This window comes from Natrix helvetica (assembly GCF_964273705.1).
Source record: "Natrix helvetica genome assembly, chromosome: 1".
NCBI lineage: Eukaryota > Metazoa > Chordata > Lepidosauria > Squamata > Natricidae > Natrix > Natrix helvetica.
The window spans coordinates 216,773,478-216,794,032 of record NC_138548.1 but is presented as its reverse complement, the minus strand read 5'-3'; the positions used below and the strand labels follow the sequence as shown (position 1 = coordinate 216,794,032).

Genomic DNA, 20,555 nt, shown 5'->3' with positions numbered 1-20,555 from the left:
CATTATAATTAAATATATGTATGTTGGTATGTATATGTATGAATATGTACACACACACACACACACACACACACACACACACACATATATATATATATATAATTTGTTTTCGTAGATTTTCATGGGTGTAGGTATGCTGGTCTTGTTGTATTCGAGTCTTTTCCGATAGATAGATAGATAGATAGATAGATAGATAGATAGATAGATAGATAGATAGATAGATAGATAGATAGATAGATGATAGATAGATGATAGATAGATAGATAGATAGATAGATAGATGATAGATAGATAGATAGATAGATAGATAGATAGATAGATAGATAGATGATAGATAGATAGATAGATAGATAGATAGATAGATGATAGATAGATGATTGATAGATAGATAGATAGATAGATGATAGATAGATGATAGATAGATAGATAGATGATAGATAGATAGATAGATAGATAAATGATAGATAGATGATAGATAGATAGATAGATAGATAGATGATAGATAGATGATAGATAGATAGATAGATAGATTATAGATAGATGATAGATAGATTATATATATATATATATATATATATAGATAGATAGATAGATAGATAGATATAGATATAGATATAGATATAGATATAGATATAGATATAGATATATATGTAAATGTAAATTATACATTTATAGATACATTTTATAACATTTTATAAAATTATATATGTGTGTGTGTTTATAGCATTTATAAATGTTATAAATTGTATCAATATAAATTTGTAATTTGCATACACACACACATATATATATATATACATACAAACAATATATTTTATAATATATTTATTATAATTAAAATATAAAAAAATAAAGTAAAAAGATAGGGCAAGAGATTGGGCAATATTAGCATAGAAAATGAAGGCATCCTTCACTCACATAATGAACTGGATGTGTAGCTGAGTTTCACTGAATGAGTCATTAGAGTAAAGCACTTTTGCAGTGCTCTGTTTGCATAGCTTGTTCACAATTGGCATCATTCACTCTTTCCTGGAGAGGCACAGATCGTCTTCTGCCAGGGTCCCCCAGAATGATGAAGCTGCTCTCCAGCGTTATTTAAATATCTTTTCTCAACTACTTGATTGACAGTTGTATTTAAAAAGACTCAACTAACTGAAATTCTGTGCTCTCAGATATGTTCATATATATTCTTAAATTATACGATCGTTTCCACTTGTGCTAATTATGGATTGCTACGTACCGCAAAGCGTATTAGATCACTGGAAATCCTTGTGTAGTTTGTGAGGTTCTATTAGGTGATTGCTCTACAATCCCCTCATAAAAAGAAGCGATCTACTTCCATTTCCTGAATATTAGTGCAATAATAGCATACTGTATGTAGATCCCTGACTGCTCTGTAGTGGGATTAGAGACCTCACTTTGATCTAGGAATTCCATATAGCATTCAGGACATCTGCAGCTACTTAACAATGACCCAGTGCCCTAGTATTTTCCAGACACTGAAGTGGGTTTGGTAATGCCTTGTAAAGGCTTTGACTTGGATCCCTTCCAAAGAAGCCAGTATGATCCTTCAAGGCAGACTGCGTAGAAGCAAAATTAAGTCCAAACAGGTTTATTATCTCTAGGTCACACGTCCACCTGTGCCAAAGTGCTGCTGACAAGAGCTGGACTGGAGTAAGGAGACACAGTTGAGTTCCGGAACCAAGAGGGAAGCGGAGAGCAGTAGAACAATAGCACAGCGGAATACTTGGAAAACTCACAGCAGGGATGGGCCAGCAGATAAAATAGGTGTCTCATTCATGCAAAGGAAATGTATACTGCCCTTTCTTTCTGGTTTTAGGGTAGCCTTCGCTGCACGTATTTTAAAAGCTTACAGAATGAGAATTAATGCAAGAATATGTTTTGTTTGAATAAAGTCAATAAACTGTTAATAAAGCAGAGAAATAATTTTGATCGCACCCTCTGCAAGATCGTTTGAAGAAACCTCTGTGGATTATTCCGCGTTTCTTTCCACCTGAAACACAGAGGGGGGATTATTATTATTATTATTTTTTCCATTCAGACAAAATCAGTGCCAGCAATCCACGTGTGATTGAAGATTCCCGAGCCCGGGCTTTATGTACAGAAATGCGGCGTTGCCTCTACTATGAAACCTGTGCCACCTATGGACTGAACGTTGATCGGGTCTTCAGTGAAGGTGAATATCTACCTAGAATGTATCCTGAGTAGGTAGAAGAGAGGGAGGCCAGGTTGTATGTCATGCATGAAATGTGTGTGTGCATGAAAACAAACATTCTTCCCAACATATAAAGTCTGCAAGTAGTATGGCAAGGGGAATGTATTTTTGATATTTTACTTTATATATGATAGGTTCTTATTGTCTGCTGCAGAAGTGATAAATCATATTAGCACACTCAATAGTACCGTGTTTCTCCGAAAATAAGAGAGGGTTTTATTTTCTTCTGACCCTCGAAATAAGCACTTGGCCTTATTTTGGAGGAGGTCTTATTATTTTTGGGGTGCAGGATGTCAGGGGAAAAATTTCACCCTGAGCTAACGAGGTCTAGAATCGATGGCTTTCCAAACAGCATATCTTCAGAAGAAGCAAAAATAAAAATCCGAGAACATGTTCTAATTAAAAACAAGCTTTAATACAAAAATAAGAAAATAAACAAATCTATCTAATTGTTACATTGTGGCAAGAGCAATTATCATCCACCTACTTGGCAGACGAACAAAGATCAAAAGGGAAGAAGTCTCTGGAATGTGTGATGTATTATGAAACGTGTTAAGAAGCATGCGCAGTAAATCATTGCTGATAAGACCTATGATCTGCCTATGACCTGCGCAGTAACTCTTCAGTTCAGCTAGCAAACAATTAACGCAGTGACACAGGAGGCAGCGAGTGTGGTCACCTCATGGCTGCTGACGTATTGCAATATTTTCAGAGAGGGCTCATTTTGTGGGGAGGGCTTATTTGAGCGCATGTGCTCAAAAGCCCAATTGGGCTTATTATCCAGGGAGGTCTTATTTTCAGGGAAACAGGACAGAGGTTGGTTCTTACTGGTTCGGACCGGTTTAGCTGAGTAGGTAGGAACTTGGCCTGCCACACCCCCGAACTGGTTCTATCAGCAGTGCCATAGGCGGCGGCACCTTGTTTTCTGTTTCTGCGCATTTTTTTTAGTACTGCGCATGCACGCATAGCTTGCATCAAGCACGCACACTCAGCGTGTCCCTGAGCAAACCAGCAGTAGCAGCAGTCAGAACCCACCCCTGAAACAGGGTACTTGCACGCTTTTCTACCAGTGTTTAAATTTGTGCCATCCGTTTCTGATGTCACTTTCCCCCCTCACTCACCCCCACCCCTCCGCAAAAGAGTATGCTTATTTTGTTGTTTCCGAGGAGTTGCTTCTTACCATTCTAAGCATGGGAAAAGTTCAATACACATGATACAACTAGACTTTGATAGTGAACCTGACCTAGAGCTGCTCCTTCCCTTCTTGTGTTGAGTTTGCACTCTATCAGCCCCCTGAAACCTATCACTTTCAACAAACAAAGGCAAAGAGGAGGTTTGTGGAGGAGTTCAACATTTTCAGAAGAAATGCTCGTGTCGTAAAATATTGAGGCAAACTGCTAATATTGGACACACGGGGGCTTCACACTGAGAGTTACAGAGATAAGACCCTGTGGGGATAAGTTACTGACCTGCGTAAGGTTTCATTCCTGTAATGACTGTTCTGCTGTTTCCGGGGTGTTTTTTTCGGTTTCAAAATGTCTATAAAGTGCAAGAACAATCAGTTTGGTCCTATAGCACAGAGGCCTCCAACTTTTTGGGCACCGGGGACCGGTTCCATGGAGAAAGATTTTTCCGTGGACCAGAGGGAGCATGGTTTTGCGTGCTGCCTTCATTCCGCAGGGACGGGGCTTCACTTGATTGGCACGGCCCAGTTTCTGGCATGCAGCGACCTGGTGCCGGTCCATAGACTGGGGGTTGAGGACTCCTGTTGTAAAGGATATGGGAGTTGCATATGTATAGTATCCCCTAGGATTGGAGGGAAGAACATCTTCAGAATGTGTCTATGTGAGGGAGGCTAATCACACTGTGTTTTATTTTAACCTGATCATTATCTTCCCATCAGGGACTTTTCACAGGAAGACACATATGATCTGTCCCACGCATACGACTATGTTCTCACATACTTCCCTCTAGTACAAGATGACAACACATTGAAGTGATAATTGCTGGATGGGTTCACAGAGTGAGTGGGTGGAGAATCAAAAATCTGTTCATTTTGTGACCTGGTCCTTAAGGGGGGGAACAATTATGGGTTGGATAGAATCTCAGTTCTCTTATGACAGGTCTCTCCGTTGCTCTTGGATGGGGCAGTTGGAAAGCCTCAGCCACCATCTGACTTCCCTACCCGTCTCTGCCTTCCTATTCCAGTTGCCCAGAAGATTGTGAACATGAAGAAGCAACAGCAGCTGCTTGCATCCTGCAAATCTTTGCCCAGCACACCCAGCCATTCAGCAGTTTCTACACCGGTGGGTGGCATCTACTCTGTACAAATGCAGGTCGTGTCTTTTTCTTCCTTTCAGGAGTCATGTTTCTTCGGAAAGGATGTAAATGTCCCCAGGTCCCTAGCATCTTGGAAGGAAGAAGCTGGCTTGGTGGAAAGACACCGGGTTCTCTTCTCAGAGATTTAAATCCCTTCCATGTAGGGCCTGTGCAAAAGGTGAAAAAGAGGTCCAAAGGACCCACAGATTGGAGAAATGTCTGCCTGTAGTGCAATTGCAACACCAACCTAGCTGCCATAATGCCAGTTAGGTAAAGTTTGAACCAGAGATTCAAAAAAACAGTTAAAGATTTTTTAAAAATCTGAAATCAATTTTGGGATTAATGTAATGTGTGTGTGTCTGTGTGTGTGTCTATGTGTGTGTATGTATGTGTGTGTGTGTGTATGTATGTATGTAAGTATGTATTTATGTATGTATGTATGTATGTATGTATGTATGTATGTATGTATTTGTGTTACAACCCCTGGTATGCCCAAATATGTAACACAAATACATACCTATTTCCCTGGCTCAGCTGATAAGGAGGAGAGCCTGTGGCTTAGTGGCTAAGACTCCTGCCTAATATGTAATACAGCCCAGGTTCAAATCCCAGTAAGGGTATGGCTAGCTGATGAGAGCTAAATAGCTTGAAATGGATCTATACTAGTCTCCCTTTATTTATTTATCAGCACAAATACAACACACACACACACACACACACACACATATATATATACAAAAACAAAAGTTGAAATTGATATCTTGCAGTTCATGTGCCATCCCATGGAAATCCTTCCTTAGATTGCCTGCCTGGCAGGTGGGAAGAGTAACAGGGTTAACAAAGGTCGTAGTGTTGATCAAGGGTTGTTCTAGGGTAAATCTATGCAATATGTAGAGATGTGAAGGCTTGGCGGAAAATAGAAGTGGGAGAAAAAACGCTGGCTTTTTTTTTCTTCTTCAAGAGGCGTGAATGAAAGGAAGATCAAAACGTGGAGCAGTATTTTCCGCTTAACCTTTCCAGTTTTGTTTTTGGCTTGTTAGTTTTTGGGGGTTTTTTTAAGGGATGGATTGCATCTCTAGCTTGATATCATCATTGGAAGAACCCAACTAAAAGAGAGAGAAACTCCCATAGAGACTTGTACAGCCAAAGATCCCCTAAGATGGAAGACCAAAGAAGAAAAATAATGCCTTAAATAGCTTCCTGTTTTCCCCAAAAGCTGGAATCGGCCTAACTTGCCCTGATCCTGTGCAAGGTCAAAGATAATTGTATTTATTAGGTAAAAGTAAAGATAAAGGTTCCCCTCGCACATATGTGCTAGTCATTCCTGACTCTAGGGGGCGGTGCTCATCTCCATTTCAAAGCCGAAGAGCCAGCGCTGTCCGAAGACGTCTCCATGGTCATGTGGCTAGCATGACTCAATGCCAAAGGAGCACGGAACGCTGTTACCTTCCCACCAAAGGTGTTCCCTATTTTACTTGCATTTTTTAGGTGCTTTTGAACTGCTAGGCTGGCAGAAGTTGGGGCAAGTAACGGGAGCTCACTCCGTTACGCGGCGTTAGGGATTCGAACTGCCAACCTTTCTGATCGACAAGCTCGGCATCTTAGCCACTGAGCCACCGTGTCCCTTATTTATTATGAGTGCACTATTAAAACAGCCATAGTTTTCCATTGATATATTGTTGTTGATATTATTATGAGGCTGCTGGTCAAACACTCGTGAAGGCGGGACCTATTAAAAACACAATATAACAGTAAAGAAGAGTCCAAGCTAGCAGCTTCTATGCAAAGTTAATGTGACAGCCTTGGCTCTTAGCTCTCTGCCTTTAGTTCAGTGGCAATTCTATGAAAGCAGATGCCTTGGTCTTCCTTTTTTTCCCATGGGGCAAGGATGGCCTATTGCTAGGCTCCATGGGCCCCACAGCAAGAGGCAGGAACACTTTCAAAACATTAGTTTGAGGGCATGAAGGAATAACAAAAACGAAATGATGATGATGGCAGGAAACACTTGACTACATGCGTTTAATACAAATATTCTTGAGCTCAGAGAGCAGACAGAACGGCTGAAAATATTTTGGGAAGCAGCTCTACCTTGCTGAGTCATCCTGATAGCCCATCAGCATCGTACCAACTGAATTTTGGCAAATGACAGATGAAATGTGAAAATACTATATGAGGTAGTCCTCGACTTGCAACAGTTCGTTTAGTGGACCGTTCAAAGTTACAACGGCACTGAAGAAAGTGACATTTTTCACAGTTGCCACCTTTCTAGCATTCCCCAAGGTCACCTGATCAAAATTCAGAGGCTTGGCATCTGATTCATATTTATGACCGTTGCTGTGTCCCAAGGTCATCTGATCACTTTTTGCGACCTGGGGGAAGCCTGATTCACTTAACAACCGGGTTACTAACTTATCAATGGCAGTGATTCACTTAACAACTATGGCAAAAAATGGGGCGAAACTCACTTAACAGGTCTCAATTTACAACAGAAATGTTGGGCTCAATTGGGGTCGTAAGTCGAGGACTACCTGCATTGTACTAGGTTACATTTGATGGCACACAGGTGGCATGCCAGCCGTCTCCCAAGCCCAGTTTCACCACACATACACATGTGTGCCTCTTGCTGGCCAGCTGGTCTTCGGGTCTCTGCTGTGAATGCATGGGGGGGCGGGGCACTTACATTGCATTTTGGGGCCACACACAGCACCCCTGTGCCCCGTTTTGGCTTCCAGGTTGGTGCAGGAGGCCTTCCAGGGCCAAAATGGGGCACCCATTGCATTACGGGTGTGGCTGCACATGCGCATTCGGCGACAACAAAAAGGGTAGCCATCACTGACCTAAGCGAATGCTCATGGATATTCAAAACAAAGTAGAACTGTGTATGAACACTTAGCAATCAAGGTGGTTGCTCTCATACTGGGGCTTTCCTCCTTCCCGTAGGCCTAAGTGTTTCTGGATTCTTTTCTAGGCGAGTAATGGTGGCCATACAAGTGACTACTCTTCATCCCTTCCTTCCACACCCAATATCAGTCATCGGGAGCTGCGCAGTGAGGCTTCAGCTATAATTGGCACACCCAGCTCCCTGCAACGTGGAACCAAACGCCGGACCAGTCTGTTCACTGTGAGTTTCTTCCAGAAGTCCCTCAGAATGGAAGACTAGGGAGAGAAAGCCAAGGGCTGGATGACCTTAGTCAGGTCAAACAAGACACACTCATTATAAGGGCATTTGGCCAGATTCCAGCTGTTCATTGATTTATCCAGGGCAAAGGAAAGCTGCTTTCCTCTCCTAGTCATTTAGCGCAGGGCTTTGGGATGGATCTATCTCTGCCTGTGTTCTTGTAGACGGCAGCTTCCAATCTTGATAGCTCTTTTCTGGATTCTCTGGTCTCCCGACCCTCTTTTCAAAGATGATCTAATGATAGACAAGCTCAGCAGCCGAGTTCTCATGGCAAAGTCAATTATAAACATGCTAAGCTTGACCACTTGTCATTTGGGTAAGGTTTGTGTGGGGTCCAGAGCAGGGGTGTCAAACTCAAGGTCCAGGGGCCGAATCCAGCCCATGGGGTGCTTAGATCTGGAAACAGTGATGGACCGGCCCACAGTGCCTCTGCCATCGAAAATGGAGCTCAGGATAGCTGCATGCAGCACTCCCGAGCTCTGTTTTTGCTGGCAGAGGGTTGCAGGAGGCCGTCACAGCCTAAAACAGAGCTTACGAGGGCCACAGGCGGCACTCCCAAACTCCATTTTTGCTGGCAGAGGACTGCAGGAGGCCGTCACAGCCAAAACGGAACTCGGGAGCCCATTTTGACTGGAAGAGCACTCAGGCCACCACAGGGGCCACCACCCCATCCCTGACATGGGTGACGTCAAACTGGCCACACCTGCCTTGGCCACGCCCCATGCCCCCCCCCCAAGGTGAAACACAACCCTGATACGGCCCTCAATGAAATTAAGTTTAATACCCCTGGTCTAGAGTATTGTACAAGCCCAACCTGTTTGGCTATTGTTCAGTGTGTAGCACACACCCTAGAAAAATGGTTAATGAAGTAATCAAGTATGGTGTGAAGTTGTCTCCATCATTCCTGGTATCCAAAATGCTTGAAGCTTCTTTCTTTAACACCTCTTAGCCTGTTCCTAGCTTGGTGCCTTTTGGAGGTCAGATTCCTGTATTATTATTATTATCCTGAATAATAAGCATCTGTGATGCTTATTATTCACTCAAAGCAGCACCTATTTTTAAAAATTGTTCCTGGGACACGTGGCATTTTTCAGGAGGTCTCAAGAAAGACATAAATAATGCTGAAGATTAAAAACAATTTTTTTTACGGATATAGTAAACTTGCTCCTTACTATCAATCTCTCTCTCTGTCTGCAATGCATGTCTGTTGAAGAGTGTTGGGTATATTTTGGGTAATTCACGTAAGTCAGTGGTAGACAAGTAAATATTATCCCCAAAGCATTAGGTGGGGGCAGATGTTTATCAAAGGAAGTTTTCGCAAAAACAATTCATAAGTTTGCGCTCTAAAAGGTATCCTAAGGCTACAGCCATTACATGACACACCTAGGATTAAGTCTTGCTGAATCCCAGGGGGGGGGGGGGGGACAGACTTCAATAAAACCTACACCTTGTGATCTCAGAAGCAGGTAACATAAGCACCATTTTCAATTCCCATTGTTCTCTTCACTTTCAAGTGCATCTGATGGCGAGAGGCAGGGAGACTTGTTCCAGATCCAAAGTCTAGAGAATCACACATCCCTGGTTTATAAAATATCTGAGTTCAGAGGATGCTGTTTCTAAGCAAGGGGAAATCAACCCGATGCCCTCCTTTGGCTAAAGGCTAATGAAAGCCAACGTTCAAAAAAAAAATCTATATTGTATTACAATGTGAACCCCATTTTTAAAGTGAATTATTTTTATAGAAATGTCTCCTGATAAATCCCAGTGGTGGGATTCAAATAATTTAACAACCGGTTTTCTGCCCTAATGATCAGCTGGGTAGGCGGGGCTCAGTGGCCATGTGACCGTTTGGGTGTGGCCAACTCAACGTCACTCACGTTGATGGGCGCTTCGCCTTAGCTGTTACAATGTAATAAGGGTTAACCGGAGAGGCAGTTTCTGTAAGCAGGGCAATAAAGATTAGGCTAGAAACGACATCAAAATGTTTCCTTCCTGCCTTCCTTGCAGGATTAGCCCTGTAAAGTGGGAAAAATATAAGGAATATAAATATATAAGGAGATTTCTTCCAACAACCAGTTAACAGCCTGTTCTCCCGAATAGGTGCAAACTGGCTGAATCCCACCACTGGTACCAACACGGCATTTTGGGCACGATATTGATTTGTGCAGTGATGGCTTGTTCGGTAAATCATGGTTAAAAAAAGCCATAGTTCAACGCAATTCATAAACGAAGGGTCCTTGGTGCTCTCTGAGCTTGTTCGTTTTCTGGCAGACATTTCATTACCCTAACTAGGTAACATCATCAGTGCTAGTAAGGGTTGTTTGCTGTCAGTTTATATTCTGGTGTCTTAGCCTGCCTGTGTGGGTGTGGGGTGGTCTTAGGGATTCTTTGGTTGGGCTGTTTACTGGTGGCTCTTTGGCAGTTTATTGATTGGGGTATTGTTTACTTCATAGTTCAGGGGTGTCCAAACTTGGCAACTTTAAGACTTGTGGACTTCAACTCCCAGAATTCCCCAGCCAGCTCTGCTGGCTGGAGAATTCTGGGAGTTGAAGTCCACAAGTCTTAAAGTTGCCAAGTTTGGACACCCCTGTCATAGTTGGTCTGAAGTTGACTTTGGAGCTAATTTACGCTGATCTGGGTTGCTGATTCCTGGTGGAGAGGCGCTGGAGCCTTTTTGTTCTCTTTTGGGCTAAAGTCAGCTGAGATATTTGAGTTGTCTCCTTGTAGAATCGCAGAGGGAGTGATACAGAGAAGCGAAGCCTGGATAGCCGAGGTGACAACACGGGCAGTGGGAGAGCTATACCCATCAAACAGGTAAACCTTCCACTTTGGCTTGAGCACCGTTCGTCAGTCCTCTTAATGCTTTGCCTTAGCCAGGGAAGGCATGGGGCAATCTTCATTAAGTCTGAAATGCTACCCAAAGATTGCTTCCTTTTTCCAGGCTTTGGGGGATTTTATTTTATTTTTCTTGCTTTCAGTTGTGTCTTCCCTCCAGTCAAAGCCGTTTTCTAAAACATCTCTGTTTCTAACTTTGCTTCAGCTTTTCAAATATTGTCGCGGCTTTCATTCCTTCTGTAGCTGCTTTTAATTTACATTGTTTTCTCTTGGTTTTTAACCTTACTGTTGTCTCGTACCGTCCCAGCCGCTTTGATTTTAGGGTAAACAAAACGAATGAAACTCTGGCTTGGCTAACGACCATTGTGTCTCCTGATAGAGCTTCTTGCTGAAACGAAGTGGGAATTCTCTGAACAAGGAGTGGAAGAAAAAGTATGTCACTTTGTCCAGTAATGGTCTTCTCTTCTATCACCCCAGCATTAATGTAAGTTCCTTGTCAGTAGAACAGAGTGTGACATGTGTCCCTAGATGATCTGATCTGATTCACAGAATAAGCAAATCGGTAGGATTTTGATAGGAACCCTTGGGAGAAAAACACGGCTTTTGTAGCGAACTGTAAGATTTCAGCTACAGGAAGCGTGTATCCATGCCCATTATTTTCCTGCCAGAAAGAGAGCTACTAAAACCTTGAAATGCAGCCTTTCCTCAGCATAGCGCCTTTTAGAAGTCTTAGGGCTTCAGTTCCCATCATCTCTGCCCAGCCTATTTTTTCCTTATTACAATTAAACTACATTCGTCATGAAGGATCGGGTGTTGTATTCCACAGTATTGATTTTCGTTGCATTCCACGGGAATTTGGGGGTGGGTTTATCCAAGGCAAGCGCTCCTTTAGAGGAAAGGAATCTCAAATATCTTGCCGTATGCTCCATTTCATGGATTCCTTAAGTCAAAAACCGATTGAGGAATATAGTGGAAAATCACTGATATGTGAAATGTGCAAGATGTCATTTGGATTTAACTCCTCTCCCCCACCCCTGATCCACTTTCTTCCACCTACTTCCTTTGATGCCAAACCCCAGGATAGCTGGGAATTGTGGAAGTTGTAAATCAAGTACATCCAAATGCACAAAGATAAGAAAGGATTGTTCTTGAGCAGTGATAGCTAACCTTTTTGTCACTGCGTGCCGAAACCTATAATGCAATGCGTGTGTGACACCCCCCCTGCACGTGCCCTGCCCGTATATGTGTGCGTGACACCCCCCCCGTGTGTACCCTGCCCCCACGCATGCATGCACAACCACCTCAACCCCCGCGCATATGCGCACTCACCCCACGCATGTACGTGTGACCCCCCCCTGTGCTCCCCTGCCCCCCATGCATGCACATATGACCCCAACACGTGCGCCCAACCCTCTGCGCATGCACACGCATCTCCCGCCCAAGCCCCTGAGCATGTGTGGCAAAGACCCGAAAATCAGCTGGGGGAGGCGCTCGCACATGCATGGTAGAGCTGAGCTGGGGCAATGGCTTGTGTGCCTGCAGAGGGGGCTCTGCATCACACCTATGACACACCTGCCATAGATTCGCCATCGTGGTTCTACAGCTTGTCATTTTTTTGTGCACACGATAATTGCCCTCAATGGCTGTGAAAATAGCATCTGACATGACCTGGAGAGAAATCCAGGTTCAAGAGACACCTTCTCAGGGGAACCATGGAATCAGGCTGGTTAAGAATTCCAGAATGAGACCACTTCAAAAGCCCATGTTTGGCTGATGTCCAGCTTCCTAAGTTTTCCCACCTGTTCTTCCTGCCTCCCCAGGATTATATCCATGGAACCCATGGGAAAGAAATGGATCTCCTTCGCACCACTGTAAAAGTACCGGGCAAACGCCCACCCAGAGCCATCTCTGCCTGTGGTGCCTCCTCAAGTATCAACGGCCTGGTGAAAGACATGAGCAGCGTTGGAGTTGGGGACAGCAGTAGTAAGTGAGCTGTGCTATCTCAGGCAAAATAGACATAGGGAGAGAGGATTCAGGGGCTGGTTGGCATCACTGCTATAAGAAAGTCTGCCAGGCTGAGCGGCAGCGCACTCTTATTGTGGCAGTGAGAACTAAGACTCTGGTAAAACAGCCCAGGGAGGAATACTACAAGCTTTTTGCCAGCCAAGGTGCGTATATAATTACTTTGCGAACTCACACTGTGATTCATTGTGATGCCTTCATTTACAGTTTTCTGTGTCAGAGTAAGGAGGGAGAGTCCCCTGCACTGTCCCTCCTCCTCGCCTCCTTTTGCACTACAATGTGCCAGTAGTCACACCTTTCTTTAGCCTTACTTGGCAACAGCCCACAAGAACACGATAGAAAGAATGTATGAAGAACAACAGGCGGTGTTTTTAAATGAGGGTATCCTCAAGCATTACAAAATTGTACCTGGGAGAAAGCGGGAAGAGAGAGAAAGCAGATATGATTAAGCACGGATTTTTTTCCCCCCTAGTGGGTTCAGGGTAAGAAGTTGCGGCCAACCAGTTTGTAGATCACATCTACATACTTTTTGTACAACTGCATATTAATGTGCATATATCTGTGAGGCTACATACTTGGGAAGATTGTCAAGTGTTAGGATCAGCCTTTTCTTTAAATGCTTTCTGCTGAAAATGTGATAGGGAACGACACCTTTAAGGAGAAGCTACCGGTACTTCGACTGTTTTCTCTTTCATACAAATTTGGCCAATGAATGATCTAAAGCCTTTGGCTTTCCTGGCTTTTGGCTATTATTGCAGATTTCTCCTCCTGTATGAGAAAAAATATATCTATAATCAAATAGCAGTTTTTCTGATTAATGTTCAATCTGGACAATTAGCTGAACATCAAACCAAATCAAATTTGACATAAAATTCCTAACGCTTCCTGTTTGAGTTGCAACATTAATTGAAGCAAGTGATTGTTCAAATTGAATTCATAAAGCTGGAAAGCCATGTGTTCCCCCACCCCACCCCGTTCCTCCCCCCCCCCCCCAGCTCCGGTGCAGAAACTGTGCACAGTATAATAATCCAATAGTGACATCTACAGGAGACCTTCCCATTCAATAGCAGCTGGGACATTATTTGGAAAAATGAAAAGCCATCTTAAATGACCATCGGTTTTTGCTTTCTGATTCATGTGGGGGGGGGGGCGACACTGTTTGGCCATAGATAAGACTGAGCAGTGGGCTTAGTCCAGGCCACTTTGCTCAGAGATAGCCATCTGCAGGGATCTTGAAAGGTTCCTTTTCAATTATTGCCTCCCTCCTCTGGAGTAGCTCATGCCCAGACATTAGAATGGTCCCTTCCTTCCTGGCTTTTAGAAAGTCCATTGGAACCATGGCTGTTCTATGAGACTGGAATGTTTTTCCTATTCCCTCTAGTGAGGAAGAATATTTTAATTTTTGGTTTATTGATTGTGGTGGGGACTCCTGGGGATTTAAATGTTTTTTTTTTCTTTTCCTATTGATTTGTTCTATTATTATTTTTGATATACCCATATTTTTCAGAGTATAAGACACTCCGGAGTATAAGATGCACATTAGTTTTTGGGGTTAGGGTTAGAAAAGAAAAAAAAAAATTCTGCCTCTGCCTACCAGCATCCATCGGTATTCATCTGGCTAGCATCCTTGCAGCAAACAGCAAACAGCTGGTTAGCTTCAGCATATTATCGCAGCCTGATTCAGCATGAGCAGCTGATTGGCGATTGGATTGGCCACCTGGAATACCCCCAGTCACCTGTTCCAGGCTGGGGGATCACCACAGCCCATTGCCGCCTCAGTGTGTCTCATTTTTGGCCTCCGTGCATCGTGTTTTTGGCCTCTCTGTGTCACTTTTTCAGCTTCCACACACTCCATTTTAGACCTATTCCAGGCTGCAGGGATCGCCACAGTACATCGCTGGTAATCGCCCACTTTTAAGAGGGGGAAGTCCATCTTATACTCCAAAAAGTACAATAACTATGATTAATTATTTGTTTGTCATCTGAATTTCCAAAGATGCTGCTTAGAATCAATGAGAAAGGCTTATGAGCCTGAAAAAAATAAGAATACTTCTTAAAAGATGGAGGGAGGGGGGGCTGTGACAGGAGGTAATGCTGGTTTATCTCAACAATATCAAGATGGCAGCTACAAACATTTCTTCAGAATATCCTTAAAAGAGCTAATTAATCCTTTAGTTGCGTCCCATGGAATGCTTCCACCACTGATAGCCAATGGGAGATGTGTTACTGTAGTCACTGGGAAATTGGAAGGTGACTTCAGGCTCAATCCTAGGTAGGTTGAGATTCCTCTGTAGTTCAGCATAAAAGCCCTGTTTGATTAACCGCCTACAGCTTCCTGGTGTCCTCCTCGTCCTTCAGCTCTGGTCAAAGAAATTAGAATCCCATTACAAGCTTTAACTTACTTCTGTGCATACGACTTTCATGCAGGAGACACCTGGCCGCCTTCTCAACTTCTGCATCTTAAAAGACCTCCAGTAAATGGGCACTTAAGATCAAACCTATCTGAGATGTCAAATATTGTAACAAGACCAAACCAGCTACACATTGATTCTAACAGGTGCGTGTGCTTATTCCTTCTTCTCCGTAGCTAGCCCTAGTCCGGGCCTGCTGAATCCTCCAGTTGACCCAGCAGTCAAGCTCTTAGGCAAACCGGAGCGTTTGCAGCGCTCGGTATCTTCTTCCAAAGCTGGTAAGTTCGGAACACAACAAGAATCCCCTCCCAGGAGCAGAGAGGGTGCCAAGAAAGGCTAGCTTCTCTGAGCCAGTGGGAACGATTAGCGAGCAGACACATCATCTGTTTCTCCTCCCTGTTCCTGCAGAAGTATCCATGGCTGCAGAAGGACTATCCAGTCCTGGCAGCAGTGGCAAAGACCCTCCTCCATCTCCTATGATTGACAGAAAGAAACACAGGCGGAAGAAGCTCACCACACCATCCAAAACTGAGGGATCAGCAGGGCAGGCGGAGGGTAAGAGGCCTCTGCTCTCAGGCATGATTTGGAAAGTCGAAAAGAGTCCCTTTTTAACCACAGTTTGGGCTGTCAACTGGGCATGTTAGAACATCTTGCTTTCCAAGGAAATAGACAGAAAAAGTTGAGTGACATCTCTAGGGGGATTTTCCTCAGCTTGGTGCTCTTTCCACATTGAGGGCCTGCAGCTGTCAGAACGTTCAGCCGATACGACCAATGCAGAGGTGAAATGCTACCAGTTCAGACCGGTTCACCCGAACCAGTAATAAAAATGCTACCAGTTCGCCTGAACCGGTAGTAAAAAAAATGCTACCGCTTCGGGCGAACCGGTATTTCCCACAATCACCTATGACGCGTGATTTATATTAACTAGAATCGTCAGATTTCCTGCTTTTTAGCTAATCTAAATCGTGTGTCACAGTGATGGTCAGAAATCAAAGGTCCTGCGCATGCGTGGTGGTGCGCGCGCTCACATTTGCGCGAACAGGTAGCGAAGGTAAGCTGGGCTGCCTTTCCAATGTGTATCTTTAAGATGTCTCTTTACAAAGCCAACCAATCAAGACATTGCCCTGCTACCGTTGACAGTAAACAGAGCCATTTTGGGGGGAGGGGGCTAGATTCCAGGTCATATATCTGCTGGGGTGTCAGGAGAGCAAAGACTCTCTTCTAGTAAGAGGGTCTTGAATCAGGCAAAGTAAGAGAGTCTTGAATAAGAGAGTCTTGAATGAGGCAAAGTATTAGCCAGGTAGTCCTCGACTTACGAACATTCATTTAGCGACCATTCAAAGTTGCAGTGGGGCTGAAAGACGTGACTTACAACCAGTCCTTCAACGTAAGACAATTGCAGTGCACTTACAAACCAGGGGTGGACTGCTGGGGGTTCGCAGAGGTTCGGGAGAGCCTCTAGCTAAGATTCTGTGCAGTTCGGAGAACCTCCAAATTCCACTTATGGCTGTGGTCCATTTTGAATGTAGGTAAGTGCAGGGCATGTACAGAGGCTCGGGGAGGGCGAAAAACGGGCCTACTGGAAGTTTGGAGAGTTTCCGGCCTCCGGAGCCTGAGGAGGCCATTTTCACTCCTCCTGGAGGCTCCAGGAAAGCCTCCAGAGCCCAGGGAAGGCAAAAAAAACAACCCGCCATGGTGCAGGAGGCTGACATGGCCACGCCCACTATGGCCACATTCACCCCGCAACCGGGCATAGAACCCCTTGCTAAAAATTTTGAAGCCCACCCCTGCTTACAATCACATGATCACAATTTCAGCGGCCAGCAACCAGCAAGTGTTCACCACAGTTGCCGTGTCGCCAGGTCGTGCGATCGCCATTTGCAACCTTCCCAGCCGGCTTCTGACAAGCAAAGTCAATGGATTCACTTAACAGCAAAAAAAAAAAAAAGATTCTAAAATCGGGTGTGACTCATTTAATGACCGCATTGCTTAGCAACTGAAGTCCCGGTCCCCAATAGTGGTTGTAAATCGAGGATTATTGGTATGAAGTTAGCACTTAAAAAAAAAAAGGAGTGGGAGGGTCATGTTTGCTTCAGGATTAAGCATTTCCACAGTTCTGGGGGTTGCACTGGATCCTGTCTCTGGGTTGCAGGAAGGGAGGAACGCTTGAACGGCGCTCATTATTTCCTGAACTGAAACGTAACCCAAGATGGCTGAGGCGCAAAACTCAAAGAATGCCTCCCAATGTTGATGCAAAGGCCAGAGGATTGTTTTCAACCAGCCTGACTGGGTGGGGGGAAAGTAGCATGGGAGTCAGTGAGGGGAATTCGGTGAGGAGCATCCCAGCAAAAGGCTGTGGGGAGGCCATCCTGCCTACTGCAACCCCTGGAAAGGAAAGGAAAGGAACGGGGACGGTCCTCTCCTTTTGAGAAGGGGTTGGGGCCGTGGTCAGAGGAGCGGCCCACTCCCACCCTTTTCTCTTAGCTCTGCCTGCACTAAGCAGCTGTTGCCAAACCTTTCACTTCTGCTCTTGAGTTTGCACCACACGGGGCCTGTGCCCTTCACAGCTTTCTCCCTCACTGTCCCTCGCAGCGCTTCACGCATCCACCACCCCCACTGGTGCTTCACGCATCCACCACCACCACCCTCCACTGGTGCCCGAATCCAGGGATCTGGGAGTTCTGATAGCCTCTGCTTTTATTTATTTTTTTAAATTATTTTCCTTTTCCTCCTCTGAACTCTCTCCCCTTTCTTCTTTTCCTCCCTTCTCTTTCTCTGCCTCTCGCTTCCTGCTTCCCCTCCGGACCCACTGCAGCCAAGCGTAAAATGTGGAAATTAAAAACCTTTGGTAGTTTAAGAAATATTTATAAAACAGGTAATGCGCGGCGGTGGCAGGTGTGGGCTCTTGTGTGTGTGTGTGTGTGTGTGCCATGGCACCCATTGCATGCAGTTGTGCTTACTTTGTGACGTGTGCCCTGCTTTGATGTCTGCCCCTGATGCTCAAGGGATATCCCTTCTTGCTTCCTGGTTAACCATCCCCAGGCCAATAAGAGTGTGTACAAATGTTCCCCTTTCCCTTGTACCTCCATTTCCTCCCAAAATGGTTAAGTGTTCTGACCTAGGCCTCCCCAAAAAACACGAGGCAGAGTCCTGGTCCCGACGAAACCCCTTTTATTAAACGAATGTGAATTCGCCTCATTCACATTCAGCAAAGGCCTGGTAAACAGTCTTTCAAAGGTGAATTTATGACCACAGACCTTATCTATCTTGGAAAGCTGCCATGTAAATATTTTTCAAATGAGATGGTATGCAAGGAAAGACTGGGCACAGAGTCTCTGAGATTCACGGACAGATCTTCACACTCCTGAAAGAAATCTAACGACTGGACAAATTAATTGTTTCCTGCAAAAGCCCACTCCCCTTTCGCTCCTCTTTTATTTCCTACGGGAGGGGCCAATCACCTTCCACCTGTGACTTTACTCCCAGGTCTACCCTGGTTTCTGAGTTGTTTTTTTTCTTCTGGCAGCTCTGTGCATGCGCACACTGGGAACAGGCTCCAGCTGTTCCTCTGCCTCACTGCTCTGCCGGCTGCTGGCAGGCCACAACATTAAGTTCCTAAAATTCCTTCAGAATGAGAGTTTTTGAACTTATTCTGAAACTTGATCAGAACTCCTTTGGGAGGAATATGTCAGATCATCAGATGAGCCCCAAAAGTCCAAATAAACAGGACCGTAAAAATCAGTAGATTCTCCGAGAGGCAACTTTTCCAGTACTTCCAGAGTGTCCTGCTGTATGCAGCGAAAACAATAGAAGGTTGTGTTTTAGCTCCGTGTACTTTTCCTACAGGTGCCTATAACGATCAGACCCATTTGCATTTCGCACTGTTTGCTGGAGAACATAGGGCTCCACAATTTTTGGCGGTGCACAAGCAGGCTTCTTGAAAGACAAATGGGTATAGAAAGAAGAGCCCAGAAACCTAGAGAGCCTTTCCCCATTTGTATTTATTAGCAGTAGGTTCATGAATTCTTTATAGACTGCCACATGATGTGGCAGTGGGCTGCTGGGGGTTCGCATGGGTTCGGGTGATCCTCTAGCTAAGATTCTACCCAGTTCAGTGAACCCCCAAACACCACCCCTCGTTGGCCACGCCCACCTCATCCCGCCCCTCCCAGGTGCATCCACGTGGCCCGTTCATCATGCCAGGTAAATGCAGGGCCCGCATGGAGGCTCGGGGAGGGCGAAAAACTGGTATACCAGAAATTCCGGAAGTCCAGAAGCGGGCCTGTTTCCAGCCTCTGGAGGGCATCCGGAGCTGGGGGAAGCAGTTTTCGCCCTCCCAGAGGCTCAAGGAAATCCTCCGGAGCCTGGGGAGAGCGGAAAAACACACACACACCGGCGTGGTGCAGGAGGCCGACTAGGCCGCGCCCACCCAGCAACAGGGCAGCGAACCCATTGCTGCAATTTTTGAAACCCACCCCTGGCCACATCCCCATGATTCTGTCTTCATCTTGCTTCCAACCCATGAGTGAGATAGGCTTAGGATCATCCCTGGCTGTTCTGCAGGAGAGTGTTTTCTCCCTCAAGTAGATGGTAAATTTATAGCAGTTCCAAGGTATGTAAAAACTGACACATTTTGCAGACTATTCTGTTGGTGGTAGAGTCATTTGACCTGTTGAGGAGTGGGAACAGGGCTGAAACCCCTTGGTCCTTTATGCTGAAGATGCAGGTATGGCCCTTTCCCCAGACTCCCACTGACTCTCCATTTCCATTTTCTTAATTATTCTTCCCAGAAGAAGTGGTCATGGATCACTGAGTGAAGATTTAACCTTGGATCTCCTGCTCCAAGTCCAGTGATAATCAATACTTCAGTATTCCACCACTGGCATTAGAAATAACTCTGAATTTTTGCCCCCACTGTGGTCTTTGATTTTGAAGCTTTACCCAGCAAAGACAATTGTGGGAGCAAAATAGAATCTGATCCATCTGACATAAAAGGGATCCGCCAGAGATAAAAGGGATCCATCAGAAATAAAAGTAATGTCAGAGTTCCAAGTAACACCCCCAACCAAGTAAAACTCCGAGGCAATCAATTCCTTGAAGATACATTTTATTGGAGATATCATATTGGCAGTTCTGGGAAAACCCGAATCTGAAAGCTCCTGGGTTTTCCCCACCCAGAAGAAAGTCCAAGCACCTTCCCCTGCACCCCACGTGTCCATCACATGTTCCAATCGATCCATTGTCCCAACTGGAGATGCCTCCTAGTCACGCCACTCCAGGTGCAGGCTGAACGTCCCAGAGAAAAGAATGTTGTTATGGCTAAATAACTCTACTAACTCTATGCAACACCCCTCCCATTTTCCCACAGCACCAAGTGTGGAAGCCCTTAGGATCCAAAAGAAAAGATGGCCTCCAGGGCTGACAAGTGATCCATCTGAGATAAAAGTGCTTAAGCTTTGCTGATCTCAAGGGATGCCTTAGCACTTTTATCTCAGATGGGTTGTGATCTTTTACCATTCCAACCAACCAACTAATTCCCACTTCCCTGCCCTGAT

The 20,555-nt window shown here is 44.8% G+C and overlaps 1 protein-coding gene across 3 annotated transcripts in view; it reads left to right on the top strand.

The window, feature by feature from the left end:
* Positions 1-20,555, top strand: part of AGAP2 (ArfGAP with GTPase domain, ankyrin repeat and PH domain 2) — a 191,445-nt gene that overhangs the window by 157,071 nt on the left and 13,819 nt on the right. For 2 of the 3 annotated variants that reach the window (XM_081937625.1, XM_081937623.1), the window contains exons 6-14: positions 2,062-2,196; positions 4,444-4,541; positions 7,523-7,675; positions 10,460-10,546; positions 10,947-11,051; positions 12,388-12,550; positions 15,177-15,278; positions 15,409-15,555; positions 17,816-17,875. In XM_081937625.1, coding sequence (XP_081793751.1) covers positions 2,062-2,196; positions 4,444-4,541; positions 7,523-7,675; positions 10,460-10,546; positions 10,947-11,051; positions 12,388-12,550; positions 15,177-15,278; positions 15,409-15,555; positions 17,816-17,875 — 1,050 coding nt within the window. The remainder of the gene's footprint in view (positions 1-2,061; positions 2,197-4,443; positions 4,542-7,522; positions 7,676-10,459; positions 10,547-10,946; positions 11,052-12,387; positions 12,551-15,176; positions 15,279-15,408; positions 15,556-17,815; positions 17,876-20,555) is intronic. The other variant, XM_081937624.1, reaches the window with a different exon arrangement.